The 20501-nt window shown below is 34.1% G+C and overlaps 1 protein-coding gene across 1 annotated transcript; it reads left to right on the forward strand.

The window, feature by feature from the left end:
* Positions 1-1409: 1409 nt before the first annotated feature.
* Positions 1410-16372, forward strand: LOC110102539 (digalactosyldiacylglycerol synthase 1, chloroplastic). Its single transcript, XM_020830911.2, has 7 exons — positions 1410-2210; positions 5233-5265; positions 9107-9194; positions 10913-11397; positions 11477-11743; positions 14723-15072; positions 15489-16372. The coding sequence occupies exons 1-7, from the start codon at positions 1596-1598 to the stop codon at positions 16030-16032; spliced, it is 2382 nt and encodes a 793-aa protein (XP_020686570.1). The 5' UTR covers positions 1410-1595; the 3' UTR covers positions 16033-16372.
* Positions 16373-20501: the final 4129 nt, after the last annotated feature.

Raw genomic sequence — 20501 nt, forward strand, 5'->3', positions numbered from 1 at the left:
TGATTTGCTTCTGCTTTCCTCGAGTTATGAGGACGGGATATGCTATGTGGAGACTATGAATTTGGATGGGGAGTCAAATTTGAAGGTGAAGAGGGCATTGGATGTGACATTACATTTTGATGAGGATAAAACTTTCAAGGATTTTTATGCCACCATTAGGTGTGAAGACCCCAATCCTAGTTTATACACCTTTGTGGGAAATTTGGAGTATGAGAAGCAGGTGTGTAGCAGTTTTTTGCATTATATATTTTTTAATTTGTGATACCCTTTAGCAGCGGTTTTAACACGTGCTAAAAGCGCTGCTATATCCTTCCTACAGCAGCACTCATGAAACCGCTGCTATAGCCTTTGCAGCGAACACAAATACAGCGAATTTGCAGCGGTTTTTAAACCGCTGCAAATAAATTAGTAGGTGCTTAAACCGCTGCCGTAGGTCATAAAAAGTGCTGCGAAAACTTATTTTTTTAGTAGTGTCGTCAGCGACATCAATATCCACCATCATCACTAACATTGATGTTTTGCCATCACCAATGAGTTAGATATCTGCCAACAGCATTGCTGTCAACATCAATCATTGATGAGATCGAAGGAATGTTCGCCCTGCCATTTGGCTTGAATAATTTCATGACCTATCAATAATAATAATAATAATAATAATAATAATAATAATAATATGAATGTGTGGTTCAGCTATAAGATCTTGCCCATACAGTGAACCAGTCCAACAAGAACTTTTATTTGGTCCGGTGAACGGACGTAGAGCTACGTTCGGCCGGCATTGAGATCACGCCACGTAGCAGGCACAAAACCGCGGACCCGACCCGACGAATAGTGGGTATGTCTCACGTGCGTTTTTTAAATCCATGACAACCCGATATTGCTAGGTATTTATCGATTTTGCTCAGCAATAACAAGAAATACCATTATGCGAAGACAAATACCAAGCAATACCGAGTTTTTTCTAGAAAAAACTCGGTATTGCTCGGTATTGATCTTCACAGAGCGGTATTTCTCGTTATTGTCAAGCAATACCGAGTAATACCTAGCAATACGCAAACATAGCATTCACGGGTTCCGATCCGGATCAAGTTATCGGGCCACGTGATAAAGAATAAGAGCACGTGACACGATCTCAGTGATGAATAGAGCTACGTCTTCGCCCAACAGGCCGGTTTATGTCGGCTCAATTAATTAACGAAATGGGTTTTCAATATCTCTCGAACGCACTACGAAAATTCCCGTGCGCGGAATATTCCTTAAATAGTTAAATTGTCCCCACCGTTTATGCTCTAACTAATCAAATAGATCCACGTCATCAGAATCACATGGTCCATACCGACTATATTTCCAGGTCAGCACATATCGACCGCTAATATTCAGACTCGATTCTTCCGTGGTATTCGCCTTGCTTCTAGAGTTCTATTTATCTCGCTTGTTCCATCGTCTCGCGTGTCTTTCCTGGTAGAAGCCATAACGCTTGAGGGCCGATCGGAGGGGGAAATAGGGAGAGAAAGAGGCGAGAGGCGAGAGCCAGCGGAAGTGAGGACCTTATTTGTACCTATAAGAAACCCTAGCCCTAATCCTCTACGTTAACGATGATCAATCTAGGCATGGATACCCGGCCGTCGACCTCCGTCACGGCGGAAAAGGCCATTTCCTTCATATCCAAGGGTTGGAGGGAGGTGCGCGACTCCGCTGGCGCCGACCTCCAATTGATGCGTGCTAGGGCCAATTCCTTCAAGGATCTTGCGGATCGCGAGGTTGAGAACTTCCTCCACTCAGCGTCTGTCTTCTCCGTCCCTTCACATTCTCCGATGAACAGCGCCATCGCTGAGCTCGAGTTCGTGAAGCGGATACAGCCGAAATTATCGGAGTTCCGGCGGGCGTACTCGTCGCCGGATTTCAGCAGGAAGATGCTAGAGAAGTGGAGTCCTAAGCCGCGTATCCGGATTGATCTGTCCGCGATAAGGAATGCCATCGTCTCGGAGGTCGATCATGATGGGGGGCTGTTTGATTTTGAAAGCAGTAGACCTCGACGCCTGGTTAGGAGGATCCGGTGGAAGGAAAGGGAAAGGGAGAAGGAGGAGGAGTGGGAGCCAATTCGACAATTGAAAGAGAAGTTTAAAGAATTAGAGCAGAAGAGTCAATCGAACGATATATTTTGGAATTTCAAGAGTAAAGAGTTGGTCGAGAAAGTAAAATTGAGCTTGGTACGTTTCTGCTATCAACTTGACAAGTTATTAATATTATATTTTTTGCAGGGAGAGAATAATTTTACTCTTCATTGTTTGATTCTCTTGATCTCCTAGACACGTTTAGTCACAAGCATACGCTAGTCAGCACATGTATTATCGCTGTTGATAGTGTGCAGTAATGCTAATTTGTAAAGAGCAAGCAAATACGGGATTTTGGGCTATAGTTGGCGACATAATATATTCTTAGTGTTGTAATGCAATTTTGAGGGCTGCGCTTTTCATATTAGATTTGTAATGTATGGATTCTTATAGGAAATGCTAGATCTATGCATGGAACCTTTTGGTTGAAGTAAACGAATCCATTTGATGTTCTCTTTAATCATTACCTAGGAATAATTATATTCTTTTAAGCAAAAGCACTTCCTTGCGAAGAAAAAGGGAGCTTATTACAGTAATGAAGGATATGTGAACTAAATCCTTTGGAGTACTAGAAAAAGATAGCTGCGGTCATTGCTTCAATAAATTGTCTTTTAGCTGTGCTTTTCATGTTATTTCAAAGGAAGGACATTTAAAATATTTGGTTGTTGAAGTAATGTGTAAATTATGTAATTGTTGAGAAATGAGAATATAGTTCAAATGTTAACAGGGTTTGGATGGAGCAACGTGACTGTCTTAATATGATGTCAAATCCATATCTTGTAAAATCTTCTTGTATACAATGTAAGATTCATAAGAAGATGGTGGTTGGCCGTAAATGTAGAAACATTAACCTGAATTATATACAGGGAATGCATAATAGGCAGATAGTTGCTAGATACAGCTTGGACATCATGTGGTTTTCGTTTTCACAAATAAAAAATATGAAAAATGGATAAAGTTAATGTTCTATATACCATGTAGTAACAAGGAAGTAGGTTTAGAGACTTGTCAAGCAACGAGTTGAGGAGACTAGTTTGAACATTGCACTTGTATTGGAAGGCAAGGCTTATCAGCAAGCATCATCTACCAACACTTCATAGAAATTAGGAATTCTAAATTTATTTGTTGGTTGGTTATGAATGTTCAAGCATCTTGTTTTCTAGTGACTATCTATGTTGGTAGATGAAATAGTGGAGGAATCTCTGTTAAAATTGTAAATTTTATTATTGAGTCCATAATAAAATGATATTTTTGTCCTTTGAGATAATATATCACCTTTCTTATGTCGTACTCGATCACAAAATATGCAATCCATTGAGGTTAGCAAAATTTCTCCAACATGCTCTACCACATCACTCATCTAGTTGCCGATGACCTTGCTGCCACCCCTTTGATGACCCTATGCTTGCGACATCACCCATATCATGGTCCCCGTTCGATCATGCAACTTGTGCCTGAGACCTGCAGCGACACCCTAGCCTATGCCGACAACGCCACCTATGACCCCACACTCGCTTCTATGTCATTCACGCCATCCCCGTTGTTGGCTTGTTTGTGTCCTAGATTGATTTCAAATTTTTTAGCCTACCAAACACAAAATCTAAATTTTGCATATTTATTTTATAACCAACTAATCGATCTTAAGGAATCAAAATACATTATATTTAATTCACATTGCATAAATACTTGTAACTAAATAACCCCTAAGTGTAGAATCTGATCCCAAATATTTTATGAATTGAAAGTATGAAACAAGTTTAATTATAAATAAACATGAAGTTACAGGAAGGACATATGGCCAATTATGGATCTAGTCAAAAGTTATAGTTCGAATTCAAACTTGCAGTATGTAATTGTTTTTATAGTTCGAATTCAAACTTGTAGTATGTGATTGTGTTGATAGGAAAGGAAGAATGGAGGAGAAATATTTTCTCAATGTATGGCATGTGCGAAGAGAATAAGTGCAAAATTGTTATAGATGGATGTAGTGCAATGAATGTTATATCCACCTATGCTATTACTATAGTAGACCTTAAGCCTGACCCCACCCAATGCCTTTCCTTTTGAGCTAGGTGAACCACACATCTCCATTTATCACAGTTAGGCGTTCAGTGCCTATCAAAATAGGATGCTATGTTGATCATATATGATGTGATGTCCACCCTATGAAGATAACTCATATTTTTTTAGGTAGGTCTTGCCTTAATGACTTAAATGTCATTCTTTATGATAGAGAGAACACTTATGTGTTCAAATTCAATGGCAAACCATAAAGCCATTGCCTAATATAGTATGAAAAAGTTCAATTTAAATAGACATGAAGTTGTGATAATGACATATGGCCAGTTATGAATCTTTTTAAAAGTTACAGTTGGAATTGAAACTTGCAGTATGTGATTGTGATGTGATACCACATGCGAAGGAATTGCGTTCGGAAATTAAAATAAAGATTATTCAAAGCGTGTCATAACAAATTTTAATTACCAACAAAAGTAAAGGGTTAAATCGTTCAAAGTAGTTAACTTGCTTAGGCGAAGATGTGCTTTGAGTTAACCAAACCAATCTTATCATTCAAATAAGCAGAAAGATCACACTATCATTCTGTCGACAAAAATTATTTATGAAGCAAGTATCAATTTATAAAATGATTTAATCATCCAATGTGCATTAATTCTTACCAATGAGGGGATGAGGTATTGCAACTCACTTAGACAACAACTTTTATGCATGTAATTCTTTAATCAATGCTGTAAAATACATTTGAAGCATCATCAACAACACTAACTAATTTGTGGTTTGAAAGACTACTTAGTGAAAATCTCACTTATTGTCCCATTCAATGAAAACCATCCATTGAGAAATTTTCGTTGCATCTAATTGATGATCAGTTGATCTCTTTTTGAGCTAATGAAATTGTGGTTGCTGCTAGTTTTATTTATGTTTGTTCAAGTAGGCTATCAATCTTGATTGCTTATCGTTGTTCTTCCTGTGTCGAATGTTGTGTTTACCGGAATAAATTTGCATGACCTTTTCTGCCTTGATTTCTTTTTCACATTATTATTTAATGGTTTGCCAATAAATATATTTTATTTAATTTCTTATGATATTGTTGTTACAGAAATCATTTTGCAAGGAGCGTGAAGAGTCAAAGGTTTGTCAACACTATCTTAAATTTCTATGCACCTGTTTACTTTTTCTTTCATAATTGGAATTTGGGTTGCAACATTTTCTTCTTGAAAGCTTAGATTTGGTCGTATGAAAGTCCAGCTAAAAGACATGTTCTATAATTTAAAAAGGAAAATAAAGCGAGTTTCAGGGAAGTTCTAATTTCAATGATGGCCAAGGTGTCAGTCTTTTTTATGATTGTCTTGTAGGTAGCTGGTAACTTGTAAACTAATTTCTAATTTATTTGTTGTCTCGAGTTAGCTGTTATTTTCTATCAAAATGCAACCGCTTGCAATTTGTATAGCTGTTTGATTCATGGAATTTTTACTTGTATGTATCAATGCAAAAAAACTGGCGAACACTTATTTTATACACAGTTCTTAAAAATTATCACTCTCACCACAAAGCCCTGGAACCCTTTCGAGTATATTGCCACGGCTTGCAACTTGTTAAAGATTTACTGGGTATTTTTATATTTTAATTCGTCACCATTACTAGAATTTGTCGTAGGATGTTGGAGCAAAAAATAGTGGGCCTGTTGTAGCCAACAATTAGCATGATTGGGGAGAGGAAGGAAGGATTGCTTGAAGTATCCAAGGTGATGATTAACCTAACAAAGGTTAGACTAGCGGTTAATAATGGCAATAGGATAAAATCATTAAGAAACGACAACTTCTTGGCAATATTTAAAATTTGATCACCTGAATAGATCATTCATATAATTTGTAAATATACCTACCAAATTCTTTGAGTCATAAATAGAACATGGTATATATATAGAGGGTAAAAATTAGTTCTTTTTATAATAGATGAGAGTTTTCAATTGCAAATTCTCAACATCTTTTTTTTGGTTGAAAGCAAACGCAAAAAAAGTGTAATGGATTGAATGCCATTTTATATGCTATTTACTTATATAATGCCTTTTAAAATTTGTTCTTCTCAATTAAATAGAGTTTATGTAATTTTGGTCCACATTCTTTGTTAAAAGTAACTAGAATAACGCCATAAGTGAGATGTTTACATATATAATCTATAAGATCAAAATTTTAAGGAAGGACATTTAAATGACTAAACATAGCAAATAAAAACAATCACTTTTTGTGAAATGTGAGCAATTGCATCAATTGATGAATACTTTCATTGTGAAAAAAATGTAGATTATAGGTAAGAGTGCAAGTGAGCCGAGACTGCTTAAACTCGACTTATTAATGAGTTCAGAAGTCTTGCTTATCGAGCCACGAGTTCGGGCTCGAGCTGAAGCCTAGCCTGGCTCAGCTCATAAGCTCATTGAGTTGCTCGATTAACCTAAATTATATTTTAAAATTAATTAAAAATTTGCATTATGTAATATATTTTATTCTTTTTAAATTATTTTTTATATACTCTAATTGTTTTATTTGTATATTAAAAGTCAAAATTCTTAAAAAATTAAAAAAAAATATTCAAAATTAAGAAATCGAGCTCAATAATCAAGTCGAGCTCGAGCTTTTTAGATGAGCTAGAGCTTATATCTTTTTTAATGAGCTCGAGCTTAGTAAATGAGCTTGAGTCGAGCTCTAGCATCAACTTAGTAAGAATTAAATAAGCTAAGCTCGATTAAGTAGATAATTGACTCGACTCTTTTACACTCCTAATTATGGGTGTAAAATAGCCTTGAGGTACAAGAGGAACTTTAATGTTTTTTATGTTTTTAAAGTTTCTTAATTCTAGTCCCTCCTATTGAAAGTAACTCTTAAATGAGAGCAAAATGTCTGAAATATCCCTGTTTATTCTCCTTTTTTCTCTCTTTCTAATTTTGAATCGCTTGAGATTTCATTGGGTTTGCAAGAGCATGTAGATTCTTAAAATTGAAAACACCGCAAACTAGTGTGATTGTTAGATCATAGGATTTGAATGAGTAAGATTGAAAAAAACTTTTAAATGAGAGCAATTATGGATTTAATTGGAGAGAGATAAGGGAGAGAGTTGTAATATGATTTTAATGGGCATGAGTAACGGAGTGAGGGGGGGGGGGGGGGCGGCCATAAGGGAGGGAAAACAAGTGTCTAGGTTTAATGTATGTGTGCCATATGCTTTAATTGATGATTTGAATTAAATCTGAAATTAATCCTAAGATTTTGCTTGATTATATGGCTTTCCTAAATGGGTTTGGTTTAATTGGAAATTTTTTGAAATTCAAAATATTTTGAATTTGAATTCGAAATTCTTTCCAAAAACATAGGAGCTAATTTTGGAAGGTGTTAATTGGGAATTGATTTGGGGATCTAAGGGGGTGAAAGGGAGGCCGGCGGCTTGGCTTTGGGTGGGGAAGGGCCGGTGGTGTGGGGTTTGCTGGGGTGGTGGTCGACAGCTGGTGTAGGTGGGGAGGCCAGCCAGTGGTTGGGTTTGGGGTGGTTAATCCATTGGGTGGGTTGGGGAAAGGAGGGGAAACGGTGGGGGGAAGGGGTAATCAAAAGGAGGCCGGCGGTATGGGGGAAGAGAAAAAAAGGAAGATAATAGAAGAAAGGTAGAACCGAGAGCCCAAACCTTCGGGCGGCTGTCGGGTATTACGTTGGCCCTCTCTTAGGGTTCACTCTTCTCTTAGAAGCACACAAGTAACAAGAGCAAAGAAAAGCTGAAATTTTTTATTCATTCATTGTTCCTCATGCAATGCAAAAGACCTCTATATATAGGTCTAAATAATAAAAGAAAAAAAAAAAAGATTCAATGCTCTCGGGGCTACAACAAGAACTTACTACCTGTTTGGGTAAAATAGGAAAAATTAAAATGCAAAAAATGATAAGCAATACTGAATACATCAAAAGTAAAGGCTCCGAATCATAGCCGTCCATCTACGATTCCTCCGATAATACACATGTCGAAATCTCTGACTGATGTCCTCATCAGTAGTTAAAAAGAGTGTAAAGTGCACACTTGCTGCATTTTACACTTCATAAGTTAACTCATGTTTCACTGCTTCAATGTGTGCTTTTGGGAAAAGCAGCGCATCTCGTTTAACGTTTTTTTGCCTCACATCTGAAGTCCTCGTTTCATTGTGCTTTTAACAAGATTGTTGTTATATATTTCTGTGCATTTTTTCACGCATCCTTAAGTTCTCTGATCAGATTTCAGAATTTTATTACCTGCAAAATTTCTTGCTACATTTCAGTTTTGAGCTATGCCCAAATTGATTAACAAATTTTTACAGTAGCAGTCTTCAAAAATTTGTTCTGAGGGGATTTTCGCCTTCTACTCAGCACAGATTTGATTTCTCCACTAAAAAGATACTTGATAGGATTAGTGATTACTTTTTTTTTTTTGGGATATTGGGTGGTGTGGTGTATACGTTTGCGGGAAGATGTCTTGATGATAAAGAGTTGGTGTGAATGGGTGCTTCGTGAATGTGATAAAAACCTTAAATATGTTTATCAGGAGATTGAGGATGCTTCTATTTGCTCAAAATATTTTCACTTATTTATTTGTTTTGCCAGTTGTCTAGTGGGGATGAATGTCCGCATCTCTTTTTTTTTTGGAAAAACTTCCGTTCAGTGGATCCTGTTGTGAAAGATGACAACCCTCGTGATTATATCTGCAAGAATATTTTCTTTTTGTGTTTTTTCGTATATGCTCCTTCTCTGAGTTAAATTTTCATTGTTTGGTCTTGTAATTTACACACATTTATCCATCTTGGACCACCCTATAGCCCTTAATGAATGATAACATCTTTGTATTCTGTAGTTTGTGGTTTTACCATGTTTTATATACTAGTAGACTAAGAGGATATTCTGATTTGTTTTTATAAACTATAACTTTTATGTGTTTTTCAAATTTCTATTATTTCATTGCAGGAAGTTCCACCATTGGATCTAACAGAACTCTTGGCATACTTAGTTAAGCAATCTGTGCCTTTGTTTGATCAGCTTGGCATAAGGAGGGGTAGGTAAACAAAGAGGTTTCTTAGTTAATCTCATTTTTTATTCTCTTGGTTTTATTTGGATGATATCCTGATTTAAGGTTGTGCTACTAACTGTTATTCCCAATATGTAAATTTATCATTCCATTTTGTTATCATTGCTAGAGAATTAGCGAATCAATGTGTTTGATAATGTATTTTAGCTAGGTTGTTTCATCCGTGCATTTTCTTACAATTAGAGGTTATCTAACCCTTTCATTATTCTCATTCTTCACTAGGTTGTTTCACTTATCTAGTTTTCTCACATTTATAAGTTTTAGTTTATCTTGTACTTTTGCTAATAACAATCTGCGTCCTTGTTCCATGAGCTTGGCACAAGCGGAGGTAGGTAGACGGTGAAATTATATGTCTAATCTCTTTTCCCTTCTCTTGGCAGTTGTTGAATTATATCCTAATACATGACTCTGCTATTAACTACTGTGCCTAATATACAATTTCATCATTTTGAAGAGATTTGGCATATCGAGAAGTTTTGACAATTTATTTTTAATTTATCTATTTTATCTGCAGATTTATTTTTTAGAATTAGATGTTTGGAAATCTGCACTGTTTTGCAGCCTTCATTAGAATTGACTGACAAACTTTTCTTAGACTCACGAGTTTTATGTGCAGCTATACGTCCGCTAACAAATCTAAACATTTCATACCTCCCATCTACTTCTTTTGTTTGATCCATTCTAATGCATCAACTTTGCAATCACTCTTAGTAGTATAATTTTGGAAGTGTGATGTATGAACTTAGTCAAAATATAATTTTTGTGATTGAAATGCCAGATTTGTTGGCTTGTGCTCATATTTTTTAAAAAATCTCCTTTGGAACAGTTTTCTTTTGCATACCAATAAGGCAACTAAATATTAAGGCTTTTTTTTTCTTTTAGAGTTAGAGTGAGGAGCATAATTCAACAGATTATGAACAAATGAAAGGTTTATCCTTGCCACATGGTTTAAGTTGAATAAATGAATTGAGAGTCAACAAGATTTATAAAATATCACCGTTGATGTAATTTAATGAGTTAAATTATTGGATCTAACATTCTAAATGGTTTTTTTACGTACAGTATAACTCCATCAGGCCTCACATAAACAAAATTTGAGTCATCTGATATGTGGTAATAACCGCATTGTGTAGTTTATGGGTGTCCTTTTTATTTATCATCCATAGAGCGGGGCAGAGGTGATATTTTTTTTCCCTACCACTTGTGCGTAACTTGTGAAACATCTGCTTTTCTATCATCTGATGTATCTTATTCCTATTATAACAACATCAATAAATCTGCCTCCATCCAGAAAGCCAACAGGCCATCTCTTGAGTATAATAGTTTGATTTTTTTCCCCTAGGGGTCATATTGTGATATTAATAGGTTACTGCTTTATCATAGATTAGTTTGCTATGTCATTGATAAGATAGTTTTTCAGCCATTGTATCATTGTGTTTTTAATTTAATCTCTTGAGACGATCATGATTATATTGTTTTTCTCCTTATTCCTTTCATGATTTTTTTGATAATCTTGTTTGTTTTTCTATCTGGTTATGTATTGAGATTGTCATGCTAATCGAGTTGCTTACATACTCATCAATATTGCTCTACTTAAATTGATGTATCATTGATCTTTTTTTGATTTGTGTAAATGGTATCACATGATAATCCATGAACTTTTTCCCCCTCTTTTTTTTTTGCAGATATATGTGACAAAGTTGTGGAATCACTGTGCAGCAAGCGTAAAGATCATCTACCATCTCACTCTGTGTCTGGGGAAGATGCATCCCTCATTGAGCATCACAACATCAGCGATGATCTGGATTTCAGAATTGCTAGTGTGCTACAAAGCACCGGTTATCATTCTAATGATGGTTATTGGACCAATTTTGCAAATCGTGACCTAGAAGACAAGAAACGCCATGTTGCTATTGTTACAACAGCCAGTCTCCCATGGATGACTGGAACTGCTGTAAACCCATTGTTCCGAGCTGCATATTTGGCTAAGTGTGCAAAGCAGAAAGTAACATTGGTGGTACCTTGGCTTTGTATGGCAGATCAGGAGCTAGTTTATCCTAACAGCCTTACATTCAGCTCGCCAGAAGAACAGGAAGCATACATACGAAGCTGGTTGGAAGAGAGGGTTGGCTTTAAAACAGATTTCAAAATCTCCTTCTATCCAGGGAAGGTACAATTCTGGTTTGTTCTATTCAAAGCTATTCTCCAAATTAGCAACTTAAGTTTATCTTAGTTTATTTTATGTCTAGTTCTCTAAAGAAAGGCGAAGTATTATTCCTGTTGGAGACACTTCAGAATTCATACCCTCCAAGAAAGGTGACATAGCTATACTTGAAGAACCAGAGCACCTGAACTGGTACTATCATGGTAAACGTTGGACTGATAAGTTCAACCACGTTGTTGGTGTCGTCCACACAAATTACTTAGAATACATAAAACGGGAGAAGAATGGAGCTATCCAAGCTTTCCTGGTCAAGCATATTAACAACATGGTAACTCGTGCTTACTGCCACAAGGTATAACCCTCACCCAGTTCAACCGTTATTCTCTTACATATTCTAATAATAGTGCACATAAATTTGTTGAAGCTTGAGTTGATTTTTATTCGGGTAAATTACACGTAGGTTTCTTTGATATAAAAAACATTTTACATTAGAGCATGCCTTTAGAGGACTTCTATTTGGGTCCCCGTAATATGGAAGGCCTAATAAAGAATAAAAAGTCGAAAATGTCCCAATCTTTTCTCCCTCTCTAATATTTCCCTCTACACCAGCTCAAATCGAAAGCCATTTTCTATTTCTCTTTATTTGGAAGCGATAATAAGAAATTTGAGCTTTTTCTTAGTATTTTTTCCTTTTTTTCTTTAAAAATTTCAAGGAAATTTTACCATGAGGTATTTCGACTTTTTGAGCATTTGGTTAAGTGTCTGCTGAAAAATCACAATTTTCAATAAACCCAAGATCGATTTATCCTTTTTTTCTTGCAAGTTTTTTAAGGACAGAGCAGTCTATAGAGATGTAGAAACTACTTTCTTTAAACTAAGCCAAGTTTCTCAGATCTCTCCTTTTCTTAGTTGATATCCCGTTCTTTTAGCAAATTTAAGGAAAACTATTTAGTTATCTTCTATATTTCTTGTTTCGTAAATTTTTTTTTGTTCAGTTTGATTCAAAGTTGTTATAAATCCTTCCTTATAGTAAGAAAACAAGACTTTCATTAAAAACAATCATCTCCCTACCTGAAAGTTGAAGAATAAACTTCAGATGCTTTATACCCATCTGATAGCTTCATGATTCAAACCATTATTCTTCATGCTCTATGTATTCAATTCTTTATGAAGATTATTTATTGAGGCTTCTTTTAGATCACAAGTAAGCTTTGATTTAGAAAGATGCTGGATCCAATGGTTATTTGGTATGGTGGCGGATCCAGCAAATTACTAAAAAGTGGATAGAGATGGATACTCTTGCATGTTGCTGTTGATTGACGACAGCTTGTGAGTTGTACAGTTGGGGAGGACCTGATGAGAGTTAGTTATTTGAATCAAATCTAGTAAAAAGAAAACGATTTCTGACAGGGACCATTAGGACCTGGGAGATTTCAAGTATTGAGATCGTATTAAATAAGTAAAAGAAGGAACAACTTGATGATATGTTTGATTGCATGTTGTTCTCAATGAATTGGAAAGCTGCAAATCTAGTTGAAATGTAGGATGGATCATACGTTCAAGGAATACAAAATGATTACTATTGATCTTAATATTTGATTACTTGAAGAATTGATTTTGGATGCAATCAGGCATTTACTGAGCAATGTTTTTGTGAAAAGGATGCACCGAGTGAGAGATAAATAGTCGGTGAGAAGATGGCACAAATGAGTAAGAAGAGAGATGTGAGTGTAAGGAATGTAGTAAATGACGGCTCTATTTTCGTTTATAGTATAATTGATTAGATTTATAATTTACTTATTATTAAACTTGATCTCTTAAGATGGTTTTTGTTAAAAAGTTTAAAATTGATGAGAAGTATATCCGACTTTACTAGGATGTTACCTGTAAGTGATGTTCTGCAATTCGATTGTAGTGAAAAATAGACGATGATTGACTATGACATCATCCACAAGTTATTTGTTACCACCTATCCCTTTTGTGATCTAAATTAGGGGTGCAAACAAGTTGGGTTGAGACCTAGATACACCTAACTTGAGCTTGACTCAACCGAATTATTCTTAGCTCAAACTTGAGCTCTCACTTTAGCTCGCAAGCTCGATGGTAGGTTGCAAGCTCCACTATGATCAAGCTCAACGAGCCAACAAGTTGAGTCATAAGATACTCATAATCAAGCTTATTTATGATTCTAGCTTGGCTCATGGGATCATTAAGCCTGGTTCATGAGACTATTAATTAACATAGCTCCAGTTGACTTTTGACCTAAACCCTAAGGTATCATTCCAAACTTCTCTCTTGATGTATCTGTCCTTATCAGCCTCTCTTGATGTATCTGTCCTTATCAGCATAAACAACTGCTACCTCCCAATCAATAACATTAGCAATTTGAAGCCTTCCCATAATGCATTGATTAGTTTGAAAAATAACTTGAAAAGAAGCCACATTACTTTTCCAGATTACAAGATTACCACCTCTAGTAAAAATTAAACAAGGTTTGATTGCTGGTCTCATGCCATTTTTTATTGATATCCAGTTTCAAGCCCTACTTATCTATTATTGGCTTTTTACCAACTTATAATTTATACAAAAATTTTGTGATAGATTTCTATTATTTGTTTGAAAGAAAAATCAAGGGTTTATTAGTTCTAAAGCTATGATAAACCTTTTATATGAAATTTAAGGGCCTTGAATGAAAACACATAAGAATCACTGTACATAATGATTAGAAGAAGGATGAATAACACTTGTTTGTCAAATTGGTCCCTCAGAAGAAATGATGACTATTTTGATCCCTCAAAAAGAGTTGAGGGATTATTTTGATCTTTTTCTCATATGACAAATTAGGAACATGATAAATTAAGTATTTTATAATAATCCTTGGAATCATTACAAATTAGGAACATGAATTTCTCTCTAAACATTTCTATTTTATGAAATCATTACATATATATACATTCTAGGAGAATAAACATAAAAAGGAAAGACATTTAATCTAATTAATTATAATAATCATATTCCACGAATCTCTAACTGTAGCCCTTGGATTTTTGTCCATGGATCTCCAACTGCAGCACTCGGATTGCTGCCCACGAATTGCTTACATGGCCTCCCCTTGACTGCGTGATTCAACAAGACATAAAAATAAAAGTTATTCAATTATTTGGAAGTAAACGTGGTAGACCTAACTCCTAATATAACATGGAATCTATGTAACATTTTATTATAGCGTACTATCAATCCAATACTGGTCTGATTTGCTATTCATCTTAGCGTAATAACCTTAACCGGAGCATATTTCCATATCAACAAATCATTGTTATTCATTACGCAGGTTTTGAGACTATCAGCAGCAACTCAGGATCTACCCAGATCTGTTGTTTGCAATGTTCATGGTGTCAATCCTAAATTCCTCAAGGTTGGGGAGGAAAAAGCTGCTGAAAGAGAGAGTGGGCAGCAGGCATTCTCCAAAGGAGCATACTTTCTTGGCAAGATGGTTTGGGCAAAAGGTTACAAAGAGTTAATTGATTTGTTGGCAAAGCACAATAATGAATTACAAGGTTTCAAATTAGATGTCTATGGCAACGGAGAAGACTCTCATGAAGTTCAGTCCACCGCCCAGAAACTGCAGCTGAATTTAAACTTTATGAAAGGAAGAGATCACGCTGATGATTCACTTCATGGGTATTGATGGCTTAACATTTTATGAAATCCGGTCACCGGACCTAAATTTGCGTCCGGATTGCCTTCGCTTTTAATGTATTTTTACTGTGCTTTTGATGCATTTTTGCAAAAAGCCAGCTAATACATCATTTTAATTGCATATTAACTGCACTTTTACTGAGTATTTAAAAACCGCAGCAAAAACGCATCAAATACTCAATGAGTGAGATATTTGTTGCGCTTTTGCTTTATTTTTGCAAATACTCAACAAAAAAACATCTAGTATGCAATTAAAATTGTATATTAGCTGCCCTTTTGCAAAATACATTAAAAGTGCACCAATCCGGACGCAAATTAGGTCTGGTGACCGGACCTAATAATTTGCCCATCCCTCACTATATCTGTCATTTATTCTCATCCAATTTACCTTTTTGCAGGTACAAGGTCTTTATAAATCCTAGTGTCAGTGACGTCCTGTGCACTGCAACAGCTGAGGCTTTAGCCATGGGAAAGTTCGTTATTTGTGCAGACCACCCCTCAAATGATTTCTTCAGAGCCTTCCCTAACTGCATGACGTACAAAACCTCAGAGGAATTTGTTGCAAAAGTAAAGGAAGCTCTAGCAAATGAGCCTCAGCCCCTGACCGCCGTGCAAAGGTATAATTTATCATGGGAGGCTGCTACTCAAAGATTTATTGAATACTCCGAACTTGACAAAGTTTTGAGTAAAAGTTATGAAGATTCAATCGAGAGCGGGGAAGAAGCTAAGCCGCTCTCTAAAATCAAGAAATCAGTTTCAATGCCAAGTTTGTCTGAAATTGTTGATGGAGGATTGGCTTTTGCTCATTATTGTTTGACAGGAAATGAACTCCTGAGACTCTCTACTGGAGCAATTCCTGGTACAAGGGATTATGATAAGCAACACTGCGTTGATTTGCATCTATTGCCGCCTCAGGTACAGAATCCCATATATGGCTGGTAAGGCATTTTTCTCTAAGGCTTCAATCCTTCACCAAGGAGAATTTCTTCGCAACAGTTTATTGAATATGATGGCAAAGGAGAGATGCCGCAACATGTAAATTCTCCACCACTGCTTAATTTTGAAATACCTTACACTGTAAATATTGGTTTTTGGTTCTATATTTGTTTGTTTCAGGTTTATATGCAAGTCCATGTATGAAAGTATTGGTTAGTTGATTGAGGAACTATATGTAGATATTGTTAGGATTGTGGCAACCCAACCTATTTTTTTTGTTTTTTCTTAGGGGCATTTGAGTGATTTGGAAGAAAAAAATGTTTTGAAAAGTGATGAGTGAATGAAATCCTCACATAAATTATGAATGTGTTTGCTGAGATAAAAGCTGATCTTGATATCTAATTATAATCTGTCAAATAAATGTAATTTATAAATGTCATCATTTTAAAATGAAGAAAATGGGAGGATATTTTGAAGATATAGGTCATGATGAGTATAATATGTATTATTTAGAAAATTAAATTCATCTTAGAATAAATTTGAAATTTAATGTTTTTATGGTTAAATTTTGATTAGAATATTTTATTTGAATTGTATTCTTTTTTTTTTAATAGATCATTTAGATTGCAAAGATTGTAAAATTATTATGAGTGAAAGTTTATGCATCCAACATTGTTTATTAGTTTAAGATTTTAAGATGAATTAACATAAAATTAAAAATAAAGTAAATTATTGTTCTAGGATTAGATGGAGCATTTAAAGAATATTAACAAAAATGTTTTTTAGAAGAAGATTTAGATCTTAAGATTTTTTTGTGTATGAGAAATTTAATGTTATGTGGGAAAAAATAGCTAGTGATATTAGGAATATTACAAAAGATGTGTTTAGAGTATCAAAAGGAAAAGTTACTAATAGTAAAAATAGTTGGCGTTGAAATCAAAATGTGTAAGAAAATTTTAAAAATAAGAATATTTATTAAAAAAAATGGTTAATCTATAAAAACTTTGGTATAAAGAGGTCCGTAAAGTATCTAATAAAATAATTTGCAATGTAAAGATTTTAGTTTTTTAATGATTTATATAATATATTAGATATTAAGGAGGATGAAAGCTGTATGTATAAGTTAGCTAAACAAAGAGATATAAGTAATAATGATTTAATTCAAGTGAAGTTGTTAATGATGAAGATTAAAAAGTACTTTTATTAGAATAGGATATTCAATAAGGCGGATGAGATATTTTGTTAAACTTTTTAATGAAAATTATGAGAATTTAATTGACTTTAGTGACCTTAGCACCCTAAATGAAAATATATATATTTTTTGTATTTATCGGCATATTAGTAAAATCATAAGTTAAAGAGGTTTTAATGAAAATGAAGTGTGAAAAAGCTGTTGGACATGATGATATTCCAATAGAGACCCGAAAAGGTTAGGAGATGAATGAATTTCTTGGTTTACTAAACTTCTTAATATTATTTTGAAGACTAAAAAGATGCTAGATGAGTGAAGAAAGAGTGCATCGATTCCTATTTTTAAAAATAAAGGTGATGCGGAAGATTGTGCTAGTTATAGAGGAATTAAGTTAATGTGTCATACTTTAAAACTATATGAAGGAGTTATGGAGCATTGGTTGCGGCGTGACAATAATGCTTCTCAAAATCAATTCGGATTCATTCCAGATAGGGTTACTATGGAAGTTGTACATTTATTGAGAGGGTTGATGGAGAAATTAGAGTGAATAACGAGGATCTACATATATTTTTTATTGATTTAGAGAAAGCATATGATAAAGTTTAAAGAGAAGTGCTATGGGGAGTTTTCTACATAAGAAAGGGGTTAAGAATGCTTATATTCAAGTCATTAAGCAAATGCATACAGGAGCTGTTACTTATGTTCAAACACAAGGTGGTTTGATCAAGTATTTTCCTATTTAAGTTGGATTAATTCAAGGATTGGCCTTAAGCTTGTATCTTTTTGTTCTAGTCATGGATGTTCTCACTAGACATTTGCAAGAGTTGTACCCTGATGTATGTTTTTTGCTGATGATATTCTTCTTGTTGATAAAACTAGAGAGGGAGTTGAAGGTGAACTTGAATTATGGATATCAACCTTAGAGTCTAAATGCTTTTCTTTGACTAGATCTAAAACTGAACATATGGAGTGCAATTTTAGTAATAATAGTTGTGCGAGGATTGCGACTTTGGATGATCAAGTCATTAATAAGAGCATACGTTTTAGATAACTTAGGTCTATTATTTAAAGTGATGGTAAAATAGATGGTGATATTATTAATAGAATTCAAGTAGGATGGTTGAAGCAGAGGAATACATCGTGCTTGTTATTTGATAGAAAAGTCCTCAAAATTAAGAGAAAATATTGTAAGATGGTAGTGAGACCTACAATGCTTTATGGTGTAGAATGTTAGCCATTAATAGAGAAGCATAATATTATGTAAAGTGTTGCAGAGATGAGGATGCTCAGGTGGATGAGTGGCTTTACTCTTAAAGACAGACTATGAAATGAGCATATATGCTAAAAGGTTGGAGTAGCTACAGTGGAAGATAAAATTAGAGAGAGTAGCCTTAGATGGTTTGGTCGCATAAAACTGTAGCCTTTCGATGCCCTGGTTAGAAAAGTAGATGTATTAGATTTGCTTATGTTAAGAAAGATAGAGGTAGACCTATAAAGACTTGGTTAAAAAATATTAGAAATGACTTTTATTTATTAGATTTAGATAAGAATTTGACACTTAATATAACACAATTGAGAAAAAGAATTCTTGTAGCCGACCCCACATAGTGGGATAAAGGCTTGTTGTTGTTGTTTGAACTCTTTTTTAAAACAATATTTTACTAGCAACCAATCGAGCCTTTATAAAATAATCCTTAGATTATTAATGGAACATTTATCTCACTCTTTAGATTATTAATTATGACCTTGCTTTAATATATTTGATGTATGATTTAAGTTATCTAAAATTTTTATAACATAATCCTCATACTAATTTTTTAGGGAAGCCTAAGGTGAATGATGGTATATCATATATGATTGAAAAATAAATTAAATCAAACTATATGAAAAATAGATGGACAATAATCCAAAAAAATATTGAGGATTTAAAGTAGCAATAATTTTGTCAGTAATGTAAAAAAAAAGCTAGCTAGAAGTTATCTTTAGCTAATTATTTAAATGCTTGCAACCAAATTTTCTAAGAAGTGATAAAAGCATTTGTGATAGTTTTTATTGGTTTATTTTCCAGAACATTGTGACAATTCACATGTTATAAAGTTTTTTTTTTTTTGCCACATTTTTGGAGTTTTGTGATGAGTTTTTCAAAATTAAATTTGTTCGAATATGATAGCTGAAAAAATTATTTTTTAAAACTTTTTTTAGAGGAACAAAAACTATAATTTCTATAACCAACTTTAAAAAATTATATTTTTCCCTTAATAGTATTAATATTAATTTCATAACATTTATCCTAAAAGAACCTAAAATAATAGTATTTTAACTCTGTCTCTCTCATACAAATAATTTATATTTGAGCATGCTCGATTTAGTTCATGACAACTCACATCAAATTCGATTCGAGAAGGACTTGACAAATTACTCGCCCCATTGAATTTGATATTGGACCAATCCATTTTGAAATATTTTTAATTTTCGAGTTAAGTTCAGCCTTAATTGAACTCGAGGCGTCTTATTTTATGTGTTGTGTTTATAGCGACGGTAATTAAAATATAATTTTCTAAAAATTTTTAGAATATTAATTTTACATAACAAATGCTTCAATTGGGGGTGAAAAATTAGTCTCTAAAAAAATGATAAATGATATGAGGAAGAAGAGGGAGAAAAAGGAAAAAAAAAAAAAGAAAGAATATGAAAAGGCTGTTGGCATTAACTGAAGTGTGGACTTATCAAATACTTTTTTAATGGATATAAATTTATGATGAATAAAATATCAATAAAAATTAAGATATAAAATTAGTTAATGATAAATAGATTTGAGTTCAATTATAAATAAAGAGTGGGGCACTGCGGACATGAGCCCGTACGTAAAATCTCACAACATACTTTTTTAAATAAAAAGATAAATAAATAATTTGAAATAAATATTAATATATTTGAAAGATTAAAATGTTATTTTAATATGAACTATTAAATAAAAAGATAAGAAATTCATCTTAAAATAATTGATAGTTATTTTAAAATCTTTAATGTGTGCCTCCGCTAATAAAACTTTCTGACTCTTCCTCTACTGCCAAGCAACCCCCCAACTAAGTTGTTGCTATCTCCTCAAATATCATACAATAATATGCTAAAATATCTCATTTATTGTCCGTCAAATATGCCAACACATATTTAATTCTTTTAACAATACAGAAAACCCGGTATTACCGGCGGATAAAATCCGCCGATAAGATGTGAAATCCGACGGAAATATGAGTTTCTGGCGCACGTTCCGGCGGAATTT

This window comes from Dendrobium catenatum, unplaced genomic scaffold (genome assembly GCF_001605985.2).
Source record: "Dendrobium catenatum unplaced genomic scaffold, ASM160598v2 fragScaff_scaffold_1117, whole genome shotgun sequence".
NCBI lineage: Eukaryota > Viridiplantae > Streptophyta > Magnoliopsida > Asparagales > Orchidaceae > Dendrobium > Dendrobium catenatum.

What these genes read in the sequence shown, in the direction of transcription:
- LOC110102539 (XM_020830911.2), top strand. Translation starts at nt 1,596, where the DNA reads ATGATCAATCTAGGCATGGATACCCGGCCGTCGACCTCCGTCACGGCG. An exon ending in AGAAAGTAAAATTGAGCTTG is followed by an intron (nt 2,211 to 5,232) that starts GTACGTTTCTGC and finishes TTGTTGTTACAG; the next exon opens with AAATCATTTTGCAAGGAGCG. An exon ending in TCAGCTTGGCATAAGGAGGG is followed by an intron (nt 9,195 to 10,912) that starts GTAGGTAAACAA and finishes TTTTTTTTGCAG; the next exon opens with ATATATGTGACAAAGTTGTG.